The 26,335-nt window shown below is 43.4% G+C and overlaps 1 protein-coding gene across 1 annotated transcript in view; it reads right to left on the bottom strand.

Annotated features, from left to right (window-relative positions):
• Positions 1 to 3,785: 3,785 nt before the first annotated feature.
• Positions 3,786 to 26,335, bottom strand: part of MORN1 (MORN repeat containing 1) — a 66,834-nt gene continuing 44,284 nt past the window's right edge. Inside the window, 7 exon segments of the mRNA XM_043993864.1 lie at positions 3,786 to 3,798; positions 3,922 to 4,042; positions 9,451 to 9,531; positions 9,640 to 9,875; positions 9,977 to 10,103; positions 13,295 to 13,473; positions 17,877 to 18,000. Of these exon segments, the coding sequence (XP_043849799.1) occupies positions 3,786 to 3,798; positions 3,922 to 4,042; positions 9,451 to 9,531; positions 9,640 to 9,875; positions 9,977 to 10,103; positions 13,295 to 13,473; positions 17,877 to 18,000 (881 nt within the window).

Below are 26,335 nucleotides of genomic sequence, written 5' to 3'. Positions count from 1 at the left end.
TTATAAAAGTAAAGCGGGGGCAGCTAGGTGGTACAGTGGATAAAGCACCGGCCCTAGATTCAGGAGGACCTGATTTCAGATCCAGCCTCAGACACTTGACACTAGCTGTGTGACCCTGGGCAAGTCACTTAACCCCAATTGCCTCACTAAAAAAAAATAAAAATAAAAAATATATTATAAAAGTAAAGCTATTTCAAAGGCACAGAAAAATTCTCTGCTGGAGAATGACTGGTGCAAACACACCTTAAAAACAGAGCTTACAGAGAAGCCCTTGGTCTCAGTTCTTTGTCTTTGAGAGGCTACCCCGACAGCCATAGCAAAGACATCCATCTTCCCCCCTCCAGCCGGGGTACCTGACCATCACCAACACTCATCGGGCAACACACACACACACATATACCACAAGAGGAAAAGCCAACTACCCCTAGAAAGTGGCAAGAGGAATGAATACATTCTCTGGAGAAAGCAAAGAAAACTTCAAAAAGGAATCGCTTGGGGGCAGCTAGGTGGCGCAGTGGATAGAGCACTGGCCCTGAATTCAGGCGTACCTGAGTTCAAAACTGGCCTCAGACACTTGACACTTACTAGCTGTGTGACCCTGGGCAAATCACTTAACCCCCATTGCCCCGCAAAAATAAATAAATAAATGACAAATGCATAAATAAATAAAAAAAAAAAGGAATCGCTTTCCTTTCTTCACAAATTAATGTACCACCCATAGAAAACACTTATAGGATGCTCCCTATTATCCATGCCTAAAATTGTCAAGCTTGGGGCGGCTTGATAAGGTTTCTCATTTAAGGTGAATACTTATATTTTTACCCCCTCAGAATTAAGATGGGAGCTATAAAGACTGACAGTATTATAGGGAAAGGAAAATCGCATGCTGGGCTTTAGCAGACTTCATGATATTTCAGAGCTGTATATTATTTTGCTTCCAATGCTTGCAAAGCATGAATCAAAACAATAGCAAATCCATGATCCTTGGGCTTTGGACCTCTGACAGAGTAGAGATTCAGATTATTTAGGCAAAAGGGGTCCGTTGTAACTTCTGTAGATGGAATTTGGAACCGACTTCAAAGAGCTGAGAAGTCAAGAGCAAAACACGCACTGAAACATGAAATTCAATATTAATTTGCCCTGCGGGGTGCCAAGAGAAAAGAGACATATTTATTTTACATCCTTACTCTTGTCATGATTTAAAATTGGTTCAGGTGCTTAGTAATGGTTCTTCTTCACTCTGTTTACTGTGATTAATAAAAGAAATCACAGCAAGTCAACAACATGAAATACCATAAAAGCTGACTAGTGTGACTAAACCAGAATTAAACAAACCAGGGCTTTTTAGGAAATCCCCCTTGTCACCCAATCTGTGGCCGAGAAAACAAGCCTTTTCCTCATCGAAGGGAGTTGCCTTTTGTTTTGATGCATTCATATCTGGGCTAACCCCAGCCTTCATCGACACAGTTGCTCCTTTTCTCATATTAAGATGCAAATCATGTATTTACAATGTATCAAGTTCTATGGGAGGATTGAATATTACTGTTCACAATAAACTGCAGTGATTAAACTTTGATTCAACTCCGAGCTTCAGCATCAGGCTCCCATGAATAATGCCAGGGAGAATGCCAACCCATTGAGAAGGATTGTAAGTGCCGCTGCTGGAGCCCTTGCCGCCTGTCCTACGGGAAGAGCATTGCCATTGGCTTTGTTCCTGAATGTATGGGAAGCACCAACAGGAGAGATCTGCAACTTGGGACCCAGACCTGGGGTGGCACAGAGCACATGTGCTCAGCCACAAAGCAGCCCCAGATGGGCTTGGCACTGTGGGAGGGTGCAGGGGGCCATCGGGAATAGATTGGCGACTGCCTTTATTGTCAGGCTGGTGAGAGAACACCCCCCCCCACAAGGAGTGAGGAGAGAAGACGATGAGCTGGCAGATGTGCAGTGCTGTGTCCTATGGCAATATCAATCAGAACACTGGTGGGCAGTCGGAGGCCTAGGGACCCCCCACATTACTGGCTGTGTGACCTTGGGAGTCCATTTCCTCGTCTGTCAAATGAGAGGTTGGAGTGGCTCCCTATTCTTTCTGTTTAGCTTCTAAAGCCCATAAGGGGGCAGCTAGGTGACACAGTGGATGAAGCACCAGCCCTGGATTCAAGAGGACCTGAGTTCAAATCTGGCCTCCAATACTTGACAATTACTAGCTGTGTGACCCTGGGCAAGTCACTTAACCCTCATTGCCCTGCAAAAAAAACCTCAATAAAGCCCTTCACAACCTGGTCCCTGCTCCCCTTCTAGTCCTCTCCCACCATGCCCTTCTACAAGCTCTGTGGATCAGGGGCTCTGGTCTTTCCACTATTCCTTACATACAACACTCTGTCTCCATGCCCTTCCCTTGTCATCCTTCCTGACTGGCTTCCTTCCAGACTCAGCTCGGGTCCCACCTTCTGCAGGAGACCTTTCCTGCTCACCCCCAGGCCCCTGGTCCTCTCCCTTTGAGATCTTCTGCCACATGCATTGGACATATCATGTGCATATTATTGTATGCATGTTATCTCCCCCATGAGAGTGTGAGCTCTTTGAGAACAGGCTGTGATGTCTATGCCCAGCCTTTGGCCTGGCACAAAGTAAACACTCCATAGAGGCCTGTTGGATGACAATCTAGAAGAAGCAGCAGAAGAGGCTGCAGACGAGCTCCAGGGAAGAGACCCCTGATCACCAGGGCCAGAGACCAGCCCCATGTGCTAGCTCGGTGGGAGCAGGGAGGCCAGAGGGAAGGGGAGAGACCTCAAGTGATGCAGGAAAGGAGGGGAGCAGGTTGAGGGTGCTATGTCTCATCCTACATGGTCACCCACGGTGGGAAGAGCTCTGAGTGGAGCAAATCTCAACTCTGCTTCCTCCCCTGCACCTCACTGGTTGTGACATTTAAAAAGGAAGGGGCTGGGGGGCAGCTAGGTGGCGCTGCAGTAGATAAAGCACTGGCCCTGGATTCAGGAGGACCTGAGTTCAAATCTAACCTAAGACACTTGACACTTACTAGCTGTGTGACCCTGAGCAAGTCACTTAACCCTCATTGCCTCACCAACAAAACAAAACAAAACAAAAACAAAAACAAAAAAGGAAGGGGCTGGGTGATGATCTGAGGTCCCTCCAGCTCTAAGCCTACGATCCCATGAGCATCCAAAGCCCCTGACTTCTCCAATTTATAATCTATAATCTAAGCATACAAGTATTTACTAAACCACGGTGGGCTTGGACTAAGCAGGAGCTTACGGAAGGGCTGCACTCAGACTGTCCGAGCTAAAAGGGAACTCAAAAGACCATTCAATCCCACCTCTCATGGAACAGAGAAAATTCAGACCTAGTCCATGGACTAGCCGGGCCCACGAGGTAACCGCAGAGCTGGAGCAGCAGCAGGGTCTCCCCCACCCCTCGGGCTGGTGCTCTTCCCAGGACATCACTCGGCCTCAGTGTGGGCACCAAGGGGGGGGGGTGGACATTCAGGAGGCACACTTCGAGAAGGAGTAGCCTGCATGACTGCCCCTCCCCCTGGGTTTCTCATCACCTTCTCCATCAATACTATTAATTTGGAACACGTGTGCAACGCTTTAGAGTTTGTGAAGCACTTGACTGTACCGCCCCATCTGATGCCTTGGGAGGTGGGTACTCCCTAGCAACGTGCCTGTGGTCACATAACTGGCGGCAGGAGCAGGATTTGAACCCAGGTTCTCTGGGCTCCAGGGGCAGCCCTGGATCACAAATTTAACCCCCTGCAGCCTGGGCTAAATCGGACACCTGCCAGATCAACAAACAAGAACTTTCAAACAGCCAAACCAAAGGAGCCTTTTTAGGCCTGATCTTCCTGATCTTACTGGAGGGCTTGACCTCGGTCCGCCCTGCCCTCCTTGACACTGTCACCTTTTCTGACGTCTCCTGGTCACCCGCTGACCTCTGTCTGCTCCTTGTTTGTCTCCCTCCTCCTGCCAGTCCTTCGGCATGGGCATTTCCCAAGGCCATGTCTCAGCCTTCAAACTCTCTCCTTCGGAAATCAAACACATGCGCTGGGGCCCATCCAGCCCACAAGCGTTCATTGGGTCCTTCCTGGACATCCTGAGGGGCAGGACTGCCTGGGTTAAAAGTCCTTCCTGTGACACATGCTGCACAGCTGACCCTGGACAAGGCACTTGACCCCTCAGTGCCCCAGACAACGCCAGAGACAAATGAGGGGTCACTGCACTTCACTCTGCATCTCCTTTTATCAATGACATAACAGCCTGAGGCCTCTCCCTCCCACCACCTCCTACCCCCCACCCCATCTCCTATAATGTACCAAGTATTGAAGATACCAAAACAAACAAACAAAGCACTTGCTCCCCTCAAGGAACTCATATTGTACAGGGATGATGGGCAGCATGTATACAGATAAATAAAGTATATGCAAAGTAAGTAAAAGTAATTTCCAGGGGAGGGAGAGAGAACTGGCCACTCTGGGGATTGGAATAGGCTTGTGCAGGGAGCTGGGGATTCTTTGAGGCAATGATGAGGAGAGAGCGTGTTCTAGACATGGGTACGTCCTTTGTAAAGGCATGCGGATGGGATATTATACAAGGGAAACAGAAAGTAGTAACTTGATGGGAACAGAGACTGAGTGAAAGACAAAAATGTAAAATAAATCAGGAAAAAGAGGCTGGAGCTTGATTGATGTTGTTCAGTTGTTTTCAGTCCTGTCTGACTAAGACACTGGAGTGGTTTGCCATTTCCTTCTCCAGCTCATTTTGCAGATGAGGAAACTGAAGTAAATGGGGGGAAATGACTTGCCCAGGGTCACTTAGCTACTAAGTATCTAATGCCTGATTTAAACTTAGGTCTTGGGGCAGCTAGGTGGCGCAGTGGATAGAGCATCGGCCCTGGAGTCAGGAGTACCTGAGTTCAAATCCGGCCTCAGACACTTAACACTTACTAGCTGTGTGACCCTGGGCAAGTCACTTAACCCCAATTGCCTCGCTAAAAAAAATTAAAAATAAATAAATAAATAAACTTAGGTCTTCTTGACACCAGGCTTGGAGCTCTATCCACTGTGCCACTGTGCCACTGTGCCACTGTGTCACAGAGCTAGATTGTGAGGGGATTTAAATGGCAAACAATAACATTTCAAGATAATTAATGTTTATACTACCTAAGTTAGTCTCAAAATTGAGAAAGAAAACACTTTAACAAACTCTTTTTATGAGATAATTATAGTCCTAATATCTAAACTGGAGAAAGATAAAGAGCAAAGCAAGAGAACTATACACAAATATCAGTAATGAATATCAATCCAAAAATTTAAAATTAAATACTAGTAAAAAGACTATGGCTATGGATCCGAAAAATATATTCATTCTGATCAAATCGGATTTATACTAAGGATACAAAGATGGTTCAACAATAGGAAAACAATATAATCCTATGAAAATAAACATCCCAATGTTATGATTCTATTAATAGTTGCAGAAAAAGTTGTCGACAAACTACAATAATTTAGGCTAAAAACCCTACAAAAGAAGGGCTATTTTAAAGAAGATAAAGTGTATATATATATATATATATATATATATACCTACATACATATACATATATGTTTGTATGTGTGTATGTAAATATATATGTGTGTATAAGATATTTACATACATACATAGACACACACATATATATCCCAAAGCGGGCATTATTTGCAATGGGATATGCTAGATGTTTTCTAATAAATAGATGAGTAAAGCAAAGTTGTGCTCTTCCTTTATTCAAAAATGACATAGTTCTAGAAATGTTAGCAATAGAATAAGAAAAAAATAAAACCATAAATATATGTAAAGAGGAAAAAATATTTCTACTGGTAACATGATTTACTTGAAGAATTCCACAGAGTCATTAGAAAAATTAATAGAGACAACAGCTTCGACAAAGTAGTAAGATGAGAATGAAGCCAAATCCAAGAGGAATTAATAGAAATAGAAATATTACAAAATATATAAAATGACTCAGAGTCCATAAGAAACATTCCTCAAAAAATAAAGTATGACTGAAATAATCGGAGAGAGATTCAATGTTAATGGGCCACGCGAATATAATAATTAAAAAAGAATATACTACCTAAATTAATATACAGATTTAGAGCTATGGTAATAAAATTACCAAAGGGATACTTTATGGAGCTAGACAAAAGAATAAGAAAATTCACTTGAATGAAGAAAAGATCTAGAGTCTCAAGGAAAATAATGGGGGCGGGGGGAAGGATTGAAGGGGGGATAACTTTCAGACTTCAAATAAAGATGAAAATAGTGTTAGGACATGCACACTATTATATCATTGGTGGGACTGTAAATTGGTCAAATTATTCTGGAAAACAATGGACAATTATACTAAGAAAGTGCCTGAATTATGCCATACCCTTTGTCTCAGAAACCACACTGTTAGGTATATGCCCTAAGATGTAATGAATGTAATGAGATATTACAGAACTGCAAGAAATGGTGACTGTTAGGGGGCATCTAGGTGGCGCTGCAGTGGATAAAGCACTGGCCCTGGAGTCAGGAGGACCTGAATTCAAATTCGGCCTCAGACACTTGACACTTACTAGCTGTGTGACCCTGGGCAAGTCACTTAACCCTCATTGCCCTGCAGGGGGTGGGGGAATGGTGACCATGAAGAATGCAGAGAAGCGTAAGAAGATTTGTATGAATCGATGCGATGAAGAAAGCAAATCCAAGGAAACAAATGACACAAGGACTGTATCAATGGAAATGGAAAGGACAATTACCAAAAAAAGAAATTGAACAATAATTATGACTACGTTGAGTCCCAAAGAAGAAATGAGAAAATGTATTGTCCTCTCTTTATCAGAGATGGAATCCCCTGGATGCCACCGGCTTCAGCTAATGTGTTTGGAAGTTTTGCAGAACCACTTCTCTCCTTCCCCCACCCCCCTTTCTTCTTTCTTTTGTTTTCTTCATCATAGCAGAAGACTCTCTGGGAGGGGAATGAGAAGGGGCATATACACGGAAAGGAAGGCTATTTAAAAACAGAAGATATCAATGTACAAAGAAATATTACATCCTTAAAAACTAAATTTGAAAAGTGTCTAAATGACACAGAGTATCATCTACATGCAGATGACTCCCAACTCTACGGCTCCAGCCTTAAGCCCCCTGAAGGTCCCTGTCCTGAATTTTAAACTACATGCTGGTTCTCTGCACAGAAATGTATTGATAACACTGCACTTAACACTCCAAAACAACTCATCACCCTTCACTCTAAATCTTCCTGCTTCCTGATTTTCCCATTTATTTGATAAAAATCATCATCTTCTCTCTCTCTCTCTCTCTCTCTCTCTCTCTCTCTCTCTCTCTCTCTCTCTCTCTCTCTCTCTCTCTCTCTCCCCCCTCTGTCTCCTTCCCTTCCTTTCTCTGTCTCTGTCTGTCTCTGTCTCCCACATCCTACAGTAATTTCATTCAACGGAAATTTATGAAGCATACACTGGGAATGCAAAGACATAAATTAAATAGTCCCTGCCCTCAAGGAGTTTATAGTCTATTGCAGAGATATCACATGTACATCATGTTTACAAATAAAGATAGTACAAGGAAGACTGGTATTAATCAAGCACAGGTCTGACTATGCTACCCTCCTGGTCAGAAAACATCAGTGGCTCCTCTGTTTGGCATTTTAAGACTTTCCCAATATGGCACCAGCCAATTTTTGTGGGCTGATTACATAATACGTTCTACACTTGGACAAACTAGCCAACTTGCTTTTCCCCTTCTTGGAGGTGGGACTGATTCCATTTCCTATTTCCATGCCTCTCTACAAGCTATTTTCCTCACCTGGAATGCTTTCCCATCTCACTTCTGCTGCTTAGGCTCAACTCAGGTGTCCCCTCCTCCAAGAGGTCCGGTTGTTAGTCCACCTTTGGAAATGACTCTATTTTTATTTGTATGATAGACCCTGCATTTGCTCGTCCCATGAATATGTCATCTCTCTCTAGTAGGACGTAATCACCTTCAAGGTGGAGACTGTCTTCCTTTTGTGTTCCTGTGCCTAGGGCCCATCACTTAGTTTTGTTTTTGTTTTTGTTTTTTGCAGGGCAATGGGGGTTAAGTGACTTGCCCAGGGTGACACAGCTAGTAAGTGTCAAGTGTCTGAGGCCGGATTTGAACTCAGGTACTCCTGAATCCAGGGCCGGTGTTTTATCCACTGCACCACCTAGCTGCCCCTCTCCAATTCATTCTTAACACTAAGACCAAGGTGACCTTCCTAATCAAGTTAGTCTTCAAAAATCCCGAGTGGTTCCCCATTACTTATTTCTAAACTCTTCAGGCTTGCTTCAGTACCCTTCACAATATGGCTCTGCCCTAACATTTGCAACCTTATTTCACACTCTTTTCACCTTCATATATGTTATTTTCTGAACTATTCTCTCAGACTGTGCCTTGATTTCATCCTGAACTCTTAGTCTCCACGTATCAGTCACCACTGCCTCTCAAGACTCCACCTACTAGAATCACCCACTTCCCCCTCTAAGACCCAACTTACACAATGATCAAAAGTCAAAGACTTAGCTAGCCTGCTCAAGACAATGATCCAAGAAAATTCTAAGGGATCCATGGTGAAAACTGCTATCTGTCTCCACAGAGAGAACTGATGAACTCTGAGCGCAAATTGAAGCACCCTTTTAACTTTTATTTTTCTTGCTTTTTTATTTTTGCAATGTGGCTAATACGAAAATATGTTTTGCATGACTTCACATGTATAATTGATACTATATTGCTTGCCTTCTTGGTGGGTGAGGAAGAGGATTTAAAACTCAATTTTTAAAAATGAATGCTGAAAAAATATATATATATATATTTTAAAAGGGACAGGCACGGGGGCAGCTAGGTGGTGCAGTGGATAAAGCACCGGCCTTGGATTCAGGAGGACCTGAGTTCAAATCCAGCCTCAGACACTTGACACTTACTAGCTAGGTGACCCTGGGCAAGTCACTTAACCCCCACTGCCCTGCTCCCCCCCCAAAAAAAAGGGTAAAAAGGGACAGGCACAAGGTGGAGAGAAAAGACCCAACTTCCCTGCTGCCCTCTCCATGAAACCTTCCTTGTTCTCTCCTCAAATCTTTTGTAATATTTTGGACTGCATAATGTAAGTCATGTTGCAGTTATTTGTGCACATGATATCCATTTTTGTTTTTGTTTTGTTTTGTTTTAGTTTTTTTGGTGAAGCAATTGGGGTTAAGTGACTTGCCCAGGGTCACACAGCTAGTAAGTGTCAAGTGCCTGAGGTCGGATTTGAACTCAGGTCCTCCTGATTCCAGGGCTAGTGCTACATATCATATCCTTTTATTAGAATCTGTTCTTTTTTTTTCTTTGTATCTTTGTTGACTTGGTAGATCAGCAGGAGCAGAGATGCAGCCAATACCATCGTGCAGCAGGCTCCAAGGTCCTGGGCTGATCAGGCCAAGATGGGACCATCCCTTGGGATTTTGTCTGGAGGAGGCACCTGAAGGGCCATAAGAGGAATCTGAGAGAGCCTGACCAGGGATCAGATGTGAATCCAGCCACGGAAGAGGCAGGGACAGAAGGAACGAGGGAAATCCAGAACGGGTACAGCAGAGCGTCTGGAGGTGGGCTGCCTGAGTGGTGATGGGCCACAAAATCACCCCAGAGGAGGACACCTTGAAGAGGCTGCAGATGTTTAGCCCGGAGATGAGGAGGCGGGGGGGGGGGGATCGCTTTGTGCAAGAAGTTAAGAGGCCTTCCTGTGGAGAAGAGACTTGCTCTGTGTGGTCCCAGAAGCAATGGAGAGGAGTTGCCGAGGGAGACGGAGGCATCCGTCGCTTAGAGCTATGGACAAACGGAAGGGGCTCTGGAGGGGTGGCTTTCCTCCCAGTCCCAGTTGTTCCCCTCCACCAGAAGGCCTTGGAGCAGAGGCTGGTAAGAGGTACCTGTCAATGATGCTGCAGCACAGGATTTTGGTTAGAGGCAGGTTGGACTCTGCAGCCTCTGAAGTCCTTCCAACTCTGAACTGTGACTCAGTGAACTGGAGCCAAGTAATAACTGGCACCGTGGAGTCTGGGGTCAGGGACTCAGGGGACGTGGAGAGCTGGTCCTCTGGTGCTACAGACTCTGTTCTCTTCAGGTTGGTCTTAGGCCCCGTGTAGTGGTGTCATCCCTCATCCCAGCCCAGGACTTGCCCCAGGCATTGTGGGGGTTTATTACAAATTTGTGGCCAATGGTGTAGCATATTAGAAAAAAACCCAGGTTTTACAATCAGGAGGGCCTGGGTTTGAATCCTGCCTCTGACACTTATTACCTCTATGGTCCTGCAAAAGTCACTTAATCTCTGTCTGCTTCAGCTTCCTTACCTGTAAAATGGGATAATAATTGCACCTACCTCCCAAATAGTTGTGAGGATCAAATGAGATAACGTGTGTAAAATATATGCAGACCTTGAAGTGCCACATAAAGGAAAGCTATATGAATGAAGGAAGGCCCTGTCTCTCCTGGAGATGTCTATGGCTTTCAACCACATAAGAATGTCAACATTTTAGTAATTTCCCCATGTTGTAATCAGGGGCCATTGATGACAGGGAGTGAATAAGGATGGTGTTTTTAGGATAGATTTTCAGTGTTTTTGCCCACAGTCCACCCTTCCTGCAGGCCCTGAGCCTGTGGGCTTGCCACGGGCTCCCCTTGGTTGCCACTGAGGGAGGCATTGAAGTTCACAGTACCCTTCCTTCCATGGTTGAAACAATTTAATTTCTCCAAGTGATAGTTCCTTTAACACAGGAAATGCAGTTTTCGCAGTGGACTTTGTATACAATGGAATGGTGCAGTATAGGAAATTAATTTTATATTTTTTCTATCAAATTTTATTGATATATTTTGTTTTCAGATTTCCCTATGTCCATCACTCAACCTCTTCTCATTCATTAATTCAGTCAATCAACTAACATTTATTAAGTAGTGGATAGAGCGATAGGCCTGGAGTCAGGAACACCAGAGTTCAAATCCAGCCTCAGATACTTACTAGCTGTGTGACCCTGGACAAGTCACTTCACCCTGTTTGCCTCAGTTTTCTCATCTGTAAAATGAGCTGGAGAAGATATGGCAAACTACTCCAGTATCTTTGCCAAGAAAACCTCAAAAGGGGCCACAAAGAGTTCAGGCCTGACTGAAACAACCGGACCACAAACACTATGTGCCAGACACTGTGCTAAGCACAGGGATCCAAAGAAAGGTAAAAAACATTCCCTGTTCCAAAGGGCCTCATGGTTCTATCATTTATAACAAAGAACTTCTTTTTAAGAAAAGAAAAAGAAGAGAAGAAAAACAATCAGCAAAACTGGTCAATTCATTGAAAAAAAAAAATCTGCAGCATTCTGTACCCATGAACCTCCAACCTCTGGAGAGATAGGGAGAAGGAGCTTCTCATACCTCTTCTCTGTGGCCAAATTTCAGTTATTATTAACACTAATTTTACTTTGGGGGGGGGTTAAATCATGGGTTCACACTGGTAAAACAACTGAGGGCTTGGTGCTTACACAATAAAAGGAAAATCTCTTTTGTTATCCTAGTAGGTTGTGGGCAATTTACAAAATCATGGGACAAAATAAATGAATTTAACAGATTCACTCAAAAAGTTATTTATGCATTTACAGAATTTCTCTTTAAAAATCATTCTAAGAATGCAGTGGAATAGATAGAAAGCTGGCTTCAAAACCAGGAAGACCTGGATTCAGGTCCCTTATCTGATATATCCCTATCTTAGCCAGGAGACCCTAAGCACCTTGGCCAGTCTCTCGGTACCTTGGGTAACTCTCTACCATTATCCATTGAAGATCATGGCTACTGAGTGTTAGGAGAAAGAGGTTCTTTGGGGGTAGTTTCCTAGACAATTGAATTCCAGGTGTAACCACAGCTATCTACCTAAAGTTATCCCTTCCACATCACCGGGGCCTTCTCCATCTGGAAAACGTGCATAAAATGTCTTGGCCCTTCCTCTATACGAGAGAAGAAGTCTGAATTATTAAGGTACTAAAAGACAAAATATGTTGATATTATACAATACTATACATCTACCTTATGCATTTCTGAGTTTTCTAAACTTTTCCTATGTCATCTGCTGGCTTTTGTGTGTCAGCTGCAGCTTCTGCAAAACTCCCCCCAAATTCCCATTTAACTTCTTATGCCAATCCACGATATATCAGAACTGCAATGGCGAAAGTCACGAAATGGAAGTGATAACTATAGTCTGTCTGTCTGTCCATCTCTCCATCCATCCGTCCATCCATCTATCCATTATTCTATCCTGTCTATCTATCCTGTCTATCTAATCTGTATATATCTCTATCTATCTATCTATCCTGTCTGTTTGTCTATCAGTCTATTTAGTCTGGTCTATCTGTCTATCTATTGAAAGAACTTTCAAAAACCAGTATTCTTCATGTACTAGTTTCTACTTCTTTGGAAAAGAAGGCAGCAGCAAGCTGATTAATGTTCAGAATGGGACAAATGAACCGGAATGTCATCCTACTTCCTTTCACGAGTACTTGAAGCTGTTCCATTACTTCTTTATGGTCCCCTAGTGAAATCCGTAATTGTCTCACAGATAGAAATCAGCGTAATAAAGCATCCCACATTCTTCCCCCTCCCCCCCAAACATTCAGAGCACTGAAGAGGTTATAATGGGTCTGGGAGGCTGAGGCAGATTTGAGGACCAGAAAGAAGATGGCGGTGGGCAGAGTACAATGGGAGCATGGCAGGCTAACCCCAAGATTTAGAGCTAAAAGAGCTCTTAGACACCATTTAATCCCATATCCTCATTTTACAGATAAGGGAACTGAGGCCCAGAGAGGTACCTTGCTCAGAGTCACAAAGATAGGAAACAACAGAGCTGGAATCCAAATGCAGGTCCTCTGACTCCTCGCCCAATGCTCTTGCCACAATAACCAGTTCCCTCCCTCTTAGCTCAGAGCCAAGAGAGTCCTTCCAGCTCCATCATTATATGAATTAGGGATTGCATGAGGAAGTATTTAGAGCTAAGGGAGCCGAACACACCAATGGCTCCCACCCATATTATCCTCCAGAGATCATCACTGATGTACCACAAAGTAGAGGGTGATAGGGAAGGAAACAGCCGTGGTGTTTGGAAATTCCAACATCTGCACCCAAAAGTATGCCAATGATTTGTTAGAAGACACATTTTATTTAAGAGGTATTAAAAAGGACAAGTAGTTGACTAAGCCACGGTCTCTACTTACCATCCAGGTCTTCAGAGTCGTCTCTTGCACGATACAATAGGGATTCCAGTAGGGATTCTGGTTCCAAATCTTCCTTTGGGAGGCATGGGGTATCTTCAGGACATTCTGATTTGGAAGCTTCCAGCTCTGGCCTTTCAGACACAGGAAGCATCAAAGGATAGGTAATGCACTCAAATCCACTGCCAAAAAAAAAAAAAAAAAGGTTTGACACTTTACTCGAGGTGCAGAGACACATTAGGGTGTTCATAACAGCATCCAGTTAGAATGTGTGACTTGTGATGATGCTATAACATCTTCTGGGCTTGAAACAGAAAAAAAGGGGGCTCAGACATTTGGACAAGCTGGAATTCACTAGACTGGAGGACTTTGCCTGCCAGCTGGTTAACCCTGATCCCCGGGCTTCAATGTCTCCTCCCCTCTAACTAAGCTGCTTCACTCAGACATTATGGAGAGAAGGGGAAAGAAGACTGAACAGGGACTTCAGAAGCCTGGGTTCTGGTCCCAGCTCTGTCTTTTCTTGGCGAAGAGGAGCCTCAGTTTCCTCATCTGTAGAATGAATATGACCAATCCTGCCCTACCTCCCTCACAAGGTCCAAAGAGATCTCCGAGGTCATTGAATCCAAAGCAAACAGGCACAGGATAGTGTATGTCAAAATGCTTTATAAATTGTAAGGCACTGTGCCAATAACAGGCATTACTATTACCACATAATAGTAAATTAAATTTTAATAAGTATTTGTGGAATTGAATTGCACGATGCTGATTTCCCTGATCAATAGCAAAGAGTGATAAAGAGCCCAATCTTGAGGGGTGTTCCCCTCATGGTCTCTGCTGTAGATTGTGACTCTACATTTATAGAAGATGGTCCATGCATTCTTCTTTTTTTTCCTTCCTCTTCAGGAATCTAGGGACTTCTCAATTTCATCAATTTCAACACAAAGCCACCACCTCTCCCTCCACTCCTTACAAGGAATCCTTCATAAGCCATTGGAGCCAACAGAATTGCTCCCCTGTCAGTCAACCATGGGGTAATGAGGTCAATCATCAACCTTAGAAAAAACTGCTTTAAAAACTGTTTTAAAGCCCGGTGTGGTGGTGTGTGTCTGTAGTCCCCGCTGCTGAGATCAGGGAATCACAGGAGTTTGGGAGTTTTGAGCTGCAGTGGGACGAAAGCTGATGGGGTGTCTATCCTGAGTCCAGCACCAGCATGGTGAGCCTGTGGGTGTGGAGGGCCACCAGGCTGCCCCAGGAGGGCATAACTGGCCTAGGTGAGAAATAGAGTAGGCCCAACTTTGTGAGCCCATCAGTGGTGGGGCCAAGACTACAAGCAGCCCCTGCACTTGCAGCCCTGGAGAGAGGAGGAGACCCACCAACAATGATAACAACAAAACACTATTTAAAAGTGTACATCTGAGCACTGTTTTCCATAATCGGTGGCTTACGACTTAAATTACTGCAATATATTGGTTTATTATAAGTATACAAAGAACCTAAGATAATAATTCTCAGACTGGGGTTCTCAGACCCTGCATTTCAAGCCCTTTATCTCCTGCCTTTGAATATTTTATTCTACTAGATCCTACTAGCAGGCTGGAATCAGGTGGCTCTGTGAGTTAATGGCCTCTACAATGGACTTTCTAAAACAAATGAATTTCTAGCATTGACAGGTGGGGAGGTCTCTGCTGCTGCTCTGAAAAATCAAGAGGAGACAAGAGGGAAGATTTAAATTAGGTTAGAGCCTTAGTTTCATGCCATAGGAGGAACCAGGGATATTTATCAAGGTGGTACAATGAATAGAGTGCTGGGCCCAGAGTCAGGAAGATATGAGTTCAAATCTTGCCTCAGACACTTACTAGTTGTGTGACCCTGGGCAAGTCAGTTAACCTCTGCCTCAGTTTCCTCATCTGTAAAATGGGGGAAAGAAGAGGGAAGAGGAAGGAGGGAGGAGAGGAAGAGGAAGGGGAAAGGGAAGGAGAAAAGGAGGAGAAGTAGGGGGAGAAAGGGGAAGAGGAGAAGGAGAAAAAGAGGAAGAAGGAGAAGGAAAAGGAAGAGGAAGAGGAGGAGGAGACTTAGGAGGTAACATTATTATATTATCTATAGCTGTCTTCATTCATTTCATGGCTATCACATGGAAGAAAGAATCTGCTTATTCTGCTTGGCCCCAAAGATCAGAACTTGTAATAATGGGTAGAAATTGCAAAGAATCCGATTTAGGCTATCCTTCCAAATGACTGGAGCTATGGTCTCTGTTAGTCCTTTGTTTTCAGAGCAGACCAATGACACCACTGATGATGTCTTGACTCACTGGAAAGTGGGCTGAAATGAGGCAGAGCTGCACAAAGTTGTCAGCCTCACTCTCTCTTCCAGCGTTGTCAACGCCCAGTGGCAAGACAAAAGTGAGGATGACTAGCATGAAGTCTTCAATGTCTAACCAAGCTCCAAGCCCTCCATAGCACCTGTTTCAACTGCTTTCATGGCCTTTGGAACAAATTGTTCTCATTCCCCCATTCTGAGTGAGGTAGTCTTCATGTGCTTGGGGCAGACACCCCTTTAACTCACATTACCCTCAACCTGGGTTAGTCCATCTGCTGAGATGGCTTACTGGGGTGTGGCATGCTTGGAGTCACAGGTGAGAGTTGGGTGCTAGGTAGACCCCAAAGGTGGATGAGCACTCCCCCAAAGGGCTCAGCCCCCCCTTCCCACCAGAGGTGCTAATCTTCCCTGGCTGTCCAGTAAGCTCCAGGGCTTTAGGCAGAGGTTGGATGACCACTGGTAAGATACATTGGAGAGGAAACCTTCTCTCATACCCAGTGAAGTCTCTAAGACTTCATAGATGGCTGGTGAGGTTCCCTACAACTCTTCTTTTTTTTTACAGGGCAATGAGGGTTAAGTGACTTGCCCAGGGTCACACAGCTACTAAGTGTCAAGTGTCTGAGGGTGGATTTGAACTCAGGTCCTCCTGAATCCAGGGCTGGTGCTTTATCCACTGTGCCACCTAACTGTCCCCCCTACAACTCTTAAATTCAGCTGCTTGAAATCACAGAAGACTGGTTACTTCTCAATAAGCAGCAAAAGTTCTTATCAGTAACAATCTGAACCATATTGATCAATCAGTCAACCAACAATTACTGAGCACCTCTTCTGTGCCAGGCCCTGTGGTAGGCCAAAAGGGAACCATCCTTGTCCTCCAAGAGCTTAAATTCCATTAAGGGAGTCAACATGTACATGTAGTTGATGTTGAAAGACCTTTGAAAAAATAGAAAATAATAATAATAATAATAATAATAACTTACTTCTTCTTTTTTTTTTTTGGTGAGGCAATGAGGGTTAAGTGACTTGTCCAGGGTCACACAGCTAGTAAGTATCAAGTGTCTGAGGCCAGATTTGAACTCAGGTCCTCCTGAATCCAGGGCCAGTGCTTGATCCACTGTGCTACCTAGCTGCCCCATAATAACTTACAGCACATCAAGGTTTCCAAAGCAGTTAACTCACAAGGATCCCTTGAAGTGGACACTGGAAGTACTGTTGCTCCTAATTTACAGATAAAGAAACTGAGGCCCTCAAGATGAACTGACCTACCAAGGTCACACACTGAGGAGGCATCAAAGGCTGGTATCTGAACCCTGCTCCTTCTTGATGGCAAATCCAGAGCCTTTCTCACTCTGCTGTGCCACCTCTACTTCTGAGAATCTCACAGAGAATTAAGATTCTCGAAATGAACTCAGCACTAACTCAACTGGAGGAAAGTCACAGTATGTAAGGAATTTTCAAAGTAGTCTTAACTTTGATCACACAGTGATCAGAACTAGGAAAATGGAAACTCATCACTTATGTTCCACTTTACTCTCCAAAGAGATTGTGAACTAGTGACATCAGCACAAAATTGGTAGACAGGGAGTTAGGAAGGCTAACCTTCTCTTTGAAATGAACAAGCCATCTGACCTCAGATAAATCCCTCAATCGAGATCTCCGCTTCAGTTAATATTTACTTTAAAAAAAGAGAGAGCTTTGAAGATTAAAAAAAACCCCAAAAACCACCAGCTAAGAAGTAAAGAATAACGCATCTACAGGAATCATTAGGGGCTGACAAACACCACCTTCCTGAATGCTAAACCCTAGGAATATTCATGACAATTAAGAAAATCCTATGGAAAAAAAAAAAAGATTAAAGGAGCAACTAACTAGTTTTGATCTGCTTTCTCCCTGACAATTGACCACAGAACATTCTGGTGCTAAGGTTTTCAAATACTGGGGTTTTCTAACTTTCCTTTTTCTACTTTCTAAGACTCTATAAGTGAATTCAACATGGTGGTGGTAATTTGACATTCCTGAGAGGGCTTTGCATGCTTATGACAAAAGAAGACTAAAAAAAAGACCAGATTCCTGCATAAATTCAGGAGCAGGAATTTGAGAAGTCTGTGAACTCACTTTCTAATCAGATCCGAACTCTGATAGGGAAAGGGGGCTCTTGGAAGCCCAGAAGGCCTAACGTGGTAAACAGAACAGAATGCCTTACACAAACTTACTCTTTACCCCAGTGGGGGACAGACAGAAGGGGATGGCAATTCTATCCATGACTTACAAGGGAGTTTGGATCGGTTTCACCTCAGTATCTCCAATCACCTTGAAAAAACTGAAATTCGAGAAAGCCGGCAGCTGCACGTATCGGACTCCAGCCCAGATCTTTAAAGCTCGGCCACTCTCACCTTTCCCAAAGACAGAGAAAGCAAGAAAAGCAATAGTTAAGACTCGAGACCTTGGAAATGAAGATCATCAAATCCGTAGTTCTGTAAGCTCTAACGGGGCACTGTTTTATCCTGCAAAGCTTCTCCCTCAGGAAGACTCCTTGAAGGCCACTCACAAGAGGATATGCTTGAGTTGACACTCAAATCAATGTTGCGTTCTATCCTTTAAACATTTGTTAAGTTTGAGACGAGGGAAAGGAGATGAGACTTTTAAAGAGAGTTCCTGCCTTCAAGGGGCTTGGATTCTATTAGGAGAGCATGGACCTAGGGGGACATAAAATGAAGATAATTACATAATTAAAGTAGATGACTGGCATAATTACAAGGTAGATGACTGGAGGCAAAGATGAGGTTCACCCCAAGTGCTATAGGAAAATTTCAGGAGGGAGAAGACTCTTTAGAGTAAGATCACCTAAAAAAGAGAATTGTGTAAACATATGAACACCTGGAAGTACACTTCCATAATATAAAACCATTTCATTCATTGTTTATTCAGTTGCCTTTGCTAAAATGCCTTTTCCTCTTCTCATCATGGCTTTTATTTGTCCTTCTTATATCAAAATTTCTCATAAAGAGGGTTTCCAACTGGCCAATATTTGACTGTTTTGTTTGGTTCCCTCCCCCACAGCACCCCTGTTTTTACTGTGGCCATCCTACTCACAAAGAGCACAACCCCCAAGTTCTAATTCTCAGAGGAGGTTTTTTTTTGGACCCTGTCTCCTTGGGTTACCTTCTTTTATCTTGTCAAATGACATTTTCCTTTTCATCCCTGTGTCATACTTTTCAGAAAAGGTTTCTCTTCATCATTTTCCCTGTCATCCCAGAATTCTCAAATTCCCCCTGAGCCCTGGGGTTCTTGTATGGGAGATCTTGGGGAATGGTGACACTATCCCAGCATAAATGCTTTAACCTCTGAACTCTTCTTGACTTGGGCATGGTGAATGGCTCATGATTAATTTTGTCCTGCCTTCAGTGAGGAAACCTATGAAGTGAAATCTGCGTGCTTGCTTCCTAGCAAAGGCAAAATAAATGTCAAATAAATGCTCGAGTTGACCAACATTTTCCATTCAACATGAGGGACATTTCTTAAAATGCAAATAAGAAACATGGTGCATGCCTTCATGCTCCTGTGATCAGAAAACAACTTGAACGTGGAAGTGATATTCAAGGGTGTGAAGGCAAAAGAAACACACAATGGACATCATGAAAGGATGAGGATAGACTTGGTCTTGGAGTCAGGAATCCCACCTCAGATACCTTCTAGCTGTGGACTCTTCTCTTTCCATCAATTGATTCATTCCCTCCTGCCTTCCTTCCCCCTCTTCCATCCTTCAGTAATGGACCTTACCTTTTTCTTTTTGCTGTTGTTCAGTTGTGTCTGACTCTTCATTACCCTATTTGACAAAGATACTGGAATGGTTTGCCATTTCCTTTCCTAGTTCATTTTACAGATGAGGAAACTGAGGTAAGCAGAATTAAGGGGCTTGCTTAGGTCACACTACTACTAAGTGTCTGAGGTCAGATTTGAGCTCATGAAGATGAGTCTTCCTGATTCCAAGCCCAGTGCTCTATCCACTGTGCTGCCTAGCTACCTATAGACCTTAAAATACCCTGAAGCTAATGTCCTATATTTCTCCTCATCCCCTATCCTGAAGGTTTTCAGGCGGGTGCTGAAGGATTGACTCCTTGTCAAGATGTTGTAGGCCAATCGGATGGTCTTTTATTGGTCCTCATCCTTCTTGGCCTCTCTGCTGCATTTGATACTATTGAAGATGCATTCCTCTAGGAAAAGTCCTCACTCTGGGCATTTTACCTCTCTCCTGTTCTTCCTCCTATCTATCTGATCACTTCTTAGTTTCCTTTGCTGGGTCATCATTCACATCCTGTCCTGCCCACTAACTGTGGCTATACCTCAAAGCTCTGTTCTGGACCCTCTCTCTCTTTCTCTCTCACTTGGCTTGAGGGGTTTAATTATATATTCAGATGATCCCAGATCTGTATATCCAACCGTATTCTCTTTCCTAAGCTCCAATCCCACATCACTAACTGCTTATTAAACACTTCAAACCAGATAGGCCGTGGGCATCTACAACTGACGTGTCCAGATCAGAACTTGTCATATTCTGCCCCAACCTTCACCATTTCTATCAGGGGCTCCACCCCAGGTTCATAACCATGTCAGTAGTCTGGATTCCTCATTCTCTCTCACCTAACATAGCTAGCCAGCTGGCAGAGCTGATGGTTTCTGACTCCTCTCGACTGACACAGCTATCATCTGATTCCCGGCCCTCACCCCCTCTTGCTGTGCCTATTCAAATGGACTCCTAAGTGGTCTTCTTGCCTCGAGTCTCACCCCCCTCCAATCCACACTCCACAGGGCTGCCACAATGATCTTAAAGCACAGATCTGACTACACCACTTCCCAACTCACTATTATCCAGTTCTAGGATCAAATATAAACTTGTTTTGCATTCAAGGCCCTTCACAACCTGGCCCCAACCTATCTTTCCAGTCTCATTATATTTTAGCCAAACTGGCCTTCTCTCTGTTCCTCACAGGTGACCCCCACCATCTTGCCCTGTGTCTTTGCACAGGATGACCATGCCTAGACTGCTCTCGCCTCCCACCTCCCCCTCAGAGAGCCCCTCCCTTTCTTCAAGAAGCAACTCAAGCACTGGTTTCAGCACAATGTCCTTCTCCTGATCTCTCCATCCCCAACTGCTTAGGCCCTAGCTCCCCAATTACTTGTACTTGGTTCCCTTCCATTTATTCTTCATGTATTGATTCTATATATCAGCAAGTTTTTTCTGTGAAAGGCCAAACAGTAAATATCTTAAGATTTGTGGACCAAGAGACAAAATTGAGGATATAGTATGTAGGTGCTTATATAACAAGAGAGAAAAAAATCACAATTTTATTGATAAAAATAAAAATATAATAATAGTAATTGAATACAATTTTTATAATATTGTTCTACTAATAAGAAGGATGCAATTCTTTTAGAGGAGATAATATTTGACTTAATTGTGGTTCAAAATTAAATCTTTCCTATTCTCAAATCTGATTGCAAATGAATGCTTCTCTGTAATGAGATTTTACATTTTTTGTAAATTCTTTTAGAAGATTTTTACCTTTGAAAAATGTCTTTTCATATAGATAGATACTGCCAAATACTGATATCAATATATGAGTATGTTATTTTAAATGAGCACATTCATCACTTGAAAAGTATTTATAGAATTCTACTATTCTTCTCTGGATATTTGTCTTTTAGCATGTCACTACAATACAGCTTAATCACTTCCAATTAAAGGACAAGTAAAAACTTCTCAGTTGTTCAGTTTCATAGATTTTGAAATCTGGATAATTCTTCTGCACTTGTTTTGAGGCCCAAAAAACACTTGATAGAACCGTAGTTTGAGCTCAGAAAATATATCCACTGCAAATTTGTTTGGGAATGAAGATCTCATTTCTTGTTTGAACTTCTAACAGCATGTTGAGTTGTATCCAACTCTTCAACACCATGTTTGGGGTTTTCTTGGCAAAGATACTGGAGTGGTTTGCCATTTCCTTCTCCAGTTCATTTGACAGATGAGGAAACTCAGGCAAACAAGGTTAAGTGACTTATCCAAGGTCACACAGCTGGTGTCTGAAGCCAGATTTCAACTCAGGAAGAAGAGTCTTTCTGACTCCAGTACTGGCACTCTATCCACTGTACCAGCAGCTTGACATGTGATTCAAACAATGCTAATTGTTTTTGAATCAACTTTTACTGAATTATGAGTTTTGCACATAAGCACTGTTTTGCCTTGTAATTTTAGGCTGAACTCATTAAGAAACATTATCAAGTCTACAGCAAAAACTAATTTCCAAAGCCATTCCACGTTCAGTAATAGTGGATGAGAATGGTTCTCCTCATTCAGAAATATTTCAATCCCAGCTTTGAGCTAAAAAAAATCATAACAAAACTTTTTTCTCCCTCTTCTTTTCTTGTTTTGACATAATGGGTGTTCCTTGATAATAAAAATAAAATGTTGTCATAGGGTGAGATGAGGGGCACTTTAAATGCTATTGAGTTATAATATATATAATATATAAATTATATATGTAATATAATATATGTATAATAAACATATAATTATATAATATATAATAGAGTATCACTGTGATCTCTAGTGTGCTGAAAATCATGCAGACATATATACACACACACAGACATACACACACATAGCTCAATCATGGCGAGCCATTAGGAGGTCATCTCTTTGCAAGGAGTGATTCTTTTCTACTTTGTGCTTGTTTCTTCAGTGTTTAGCAAAGTGCTTAGGATATGGTAGATCCTTAATGAATGCTTACTAATTGATGATATGAGTTCATACCTTCAGGGCTCCGAGACCAGCTCCCTCTGCACTGTACAGTAGGTACTGTTAGTAATACTACCATACAATAGCTGCTTAATAAATATTTTCTGAATGGATGTATTCATATTTAGCTTTGGAATGAGCTTTCAAGCTTCCATTTGAATTCAGACAGCTCTGCCATCTTAGAGCTGCAGAGCGCATTGCCCAGAAGAGCCAAGCTGCTTTTGTGGGCTCAGGTGGGAAGTCCAGAGTCGAGAAGAGAAAGGAAACAGGTCAGAGGCAGTTGTTGTTTGTCCTTTGTTTTCCAAGAGGACCAATGACATCATGGGGTGATGTCCTGACTCGTGTGTGAATTGGATTCGAGTGAGGCAGAGCTGCACAAAGTCGTCGGCCTCACTCTCTCTTCCAGAGTCATTGAAGTCCAGTGGCAGGACAAAAGTCAAGACCACAGGTGATGACTCAGACGCCCTTGGCATCTTCCATGTCTGACCAATCCCCAAGTGTTCACAGGGCCTTCTTTAGCCACCTTCTTGGCCATTGGAACAAATGTTCTTATCCACACATTCTACCGGGGAAGGTCTTCCATGCTTGGGGTAGTCACCCTCCTAACTCACCAATGGGTTTGTGACCCGTCAGTTACCCTCCACTTGGTTTAGCCCATCAGCTGAGATAGTTTCCTAGGGTCTAATCATTGAACATGCCCCAGCTTCTTGGAGCCACAGATGAGAGTTTAATGCAGAGTATGCACCAAAGGTAGATGAGTAGCCCTGAAAAGGGCCTAGCAAGCCTGCACACCAGAGGTGCTAGTCCCTCAGACAGGACCAGGGAATTTCTCAGCACAGACCATGACATGCCAGGAGTCAGGAGGGCAGGCCCATGCCATCTCTAATGAGAAGACTTGGCCGAAGGGACGAGTTTCCTTTTCCTGTCCCTTTGTTCAGAGATCTTCCCGGCTCCTGCTTCATGTTGGAAAAGCAGTGGTTCATCCCTCAGTCCGAAGCAAGAAATCAGGGAGATTGAGTTGTTCTGTCTGGTTAAGAGCGCTGTGTTGGTGGTTCATACCTTCCCTGAGATAGAGAAGATAATGAAATGTTTTCATTTTAAAAGCCTCCTGCTGGGCTAAAGGTTGTACAGGGAAGTAAAAGTAAATAAGAGTTATTAAATAGTGTCAGCAAAGGACTTTATTCTCTTAATTACGTTAATAGGCACTTGTAAGCAAGATTTGTTGCCATCTAGATAAGCCTTACTTGCCTCTTGATATGTCTCTGACTTTGAAAGAGAAGACTTTAACCATCCCATGAGAAACCCAAATTGTCCTCTGCCCCGTTGGTCATCCCTCCAGTACTTGTATCAACTCCTCCCTGTAGCAGGAGGTGACCCTAGATTTGGGAAGCCAAGCCCTGGCAGCTCCCCCAACGTTGGGCCTGCAAAGGCCATGAGCACCGGCCAGGGATGGACTCTGAGTGTCTGTCATGTGAAGACCATCTCAATTGTGGGGCAAGAATGCTGGCCACCAGACAGCGTGGTCTAGTGGTCAGGGCTCTGAGCTTGGGGTCGTGGGGTCTGAATGTGAACGCCAGCACTGACATTGTGACTTTGGGTTGGACACTTCACCTCTGTAGATTTGTTTCCTTCTCTGTAAAATGAGAGGGGGGACGGGATGGTTTCTTCTAGCTCCAGAACTGTGATCCTGATGAAGCTCCTGTGGAATGTCACTGACAGCACGGGATCAGTGTCAGAAGAGGGAAAACCCACCTCAATAAGATCACAGATACCTTAAGTACTGAATCTCTCTCTCTCTCTCTCTCTCTCTCTCTCTCTCTCTCTCTCTCTCTCTCTCACACACACACACACACACACACACACACACACACACACACAAGCTTTAATGCAGGTGGGCTCTAGATCCACGAATACAAATTCCAACCTATCCATGCTTGTCCATGCGGTGTGGCTTTTGCTCTTGTCCTTCTCCAGCCAGGAGACATGACATGTTGTGGTGATCATCTTTTAGACTTCTTGACATTGCATGGATACCAATGGGACACACAACCTGCCCTTCCACTATCACTGGCTGTACGGGACCAGCCCATGATTTTTTCTCATCATACATTTCTCTGATGATACCTTTTGGACCATTTCTCCTGGGAAATTCCTCACTTGTTCTATGTTCAAGTATGCTAGTACCCACATAAACCATCTTCTCTATTGGAGCTTAACTTTAATTCTTTGAAGACCGTGGTATTCCAAGACTCAGCCATACAACTGCATGGAAGAGAAAGCCTTCGTTTCAGGGAGAAGTGTGGGGATCATTAAACTCCGTGCCGTTTCCCAAAGGTTGTCCAGTTTGCTCTCCTCTTCTTGTTTAATTCTAGGACAAACGCTCTGTTTTTGGTGTCTTCCCAAGAGATATATGTCCCGGTGGACTAGCTCTATGGCTTGTCCATCCAACTGCATAGCATGGTCTATAATGGGGCATCTTCATCCACTTGGTTTTTCCAGTGTGGATAGTTAGACTGAGCCCTTTTGAGGGTGTTACGTAGTTTATTTAAAAGGACAGAGGTCTAGGGTTTGATGTCATCAGCATGATGCCTTCCAGGGACAGGAGAATGTGCAGGCATTCATCAACTAAAAGGGAAGTTTTCCTTTGTCCTCTATGCGAGACCTCCTTCACAACGTCACCACAAACACATTTGTGCTTTGGCAGACACGTGTTATATCTTGCTGAATATGAATAATCAGGTCACTGAACAATTCTTTCAGGGAGTCTTCTAGGATTTGGACACATGAATGGGGGACACCTTGTTGGAGAAGAGCCTCTAAGGCAGTGTTGTACTCCTAATCTACTCCTGTGAAGAATTTCTTAATGGTCAACACCCCCGCCCCCCCACTTACAAGCCTCAGTGATGTCAGTGGAAGAGGTGGCTGTCCCAGCAAGACAGGGTCAGGCTCTTTAACGGTGACAGCGTTTTCTGTACCACATTGAAAGGGTGTAGCCACACACTCAGAACTCCCACTCCCAGCTGCCCTGAAACGAGGGTTTCTGTTTTATATTTGCTGTCAGTAATTCTCTCCAATTACGATTGACTCATCTGGGTGGGAAGGAACATCTAGGAAGTCATCTAGTCCATCCCTCTGCGTCATGGCAGGATTGATTTAATTATTTGTAAACCACCCCTGACAGATGCATGTCTGGTCTTTGCTTGAATACCTCCAATGAGGGCAATTAGAACCCTCCCACGGCAGCCTGAGCCCTTGGCAGCCGGCTCTTCCTAGGCCATGTCTTTTGCACACAAATAGACCTATTAGAATACTTTCCTTTCTCTGTTTTGCATTCTAGGATATTTATGGTAAACTGACATAAATTAAAGCAAATTAGTCATTCCCCTGAAGCCAACTTACACCCATGCCTATACACACACACACACACACACACACACACACACACACATATATATATATATATATATATATATATATATATGTATTTGTTTATAAATAAGTATTATATTCATCCATCCATTTATTTATTTATTTATATACATTTATTTATTTATTTGTTTGTTTGGTTAGTTAGTTAGTTAGTTAGTTAGTTAGTTAGTTAGTTAGTTATTTCTCTGACAATAGATATCTCCAACAACACCAGGGCTCAAACTTAACCTGCCATTTTGGTGCAGTTATTAAGGAGTCTGAAGAATGGCTTATAGGATCTACGGTTGGAAAAACCCTTAGGGGTTGCTTAATCCAACTCCCTCTTTAAGAGAAAAGGAAACTGAGGTCCAGTGAGGGAAATGGTTCTTTGAAGGTCACACAGGTAGTAGAGCTGGGATCTGAACCCCAGCCCCCCTGATTTCCAAGGCTGTTCTCCTCTACCTGTACCACAAGGCTTCCTTATTTGGGTGGGGAAAAAAGGTCACTAAGCGTGGGAAAAATTC

Source organism: Dromiciops gliroides, chromosome 3, assembly GCF_019393635.1.
Source record: "Dromiciops gliroides isolate mDroGli1 chromosome 3, mDroGli1.pri, whole genome shotgun sequence".
NCBI lineage: Eukaryota > Metazoa > Chordata > Mammalia > Microbiotheria > Microbiotheriidae > Dromiciops > Dromiciops gliroides.
The sequence above is the reverse complement of the archived record's forward strand: the minus strand, read 5'-3'. Positions and strand labels throughout refer to the sequence as shown.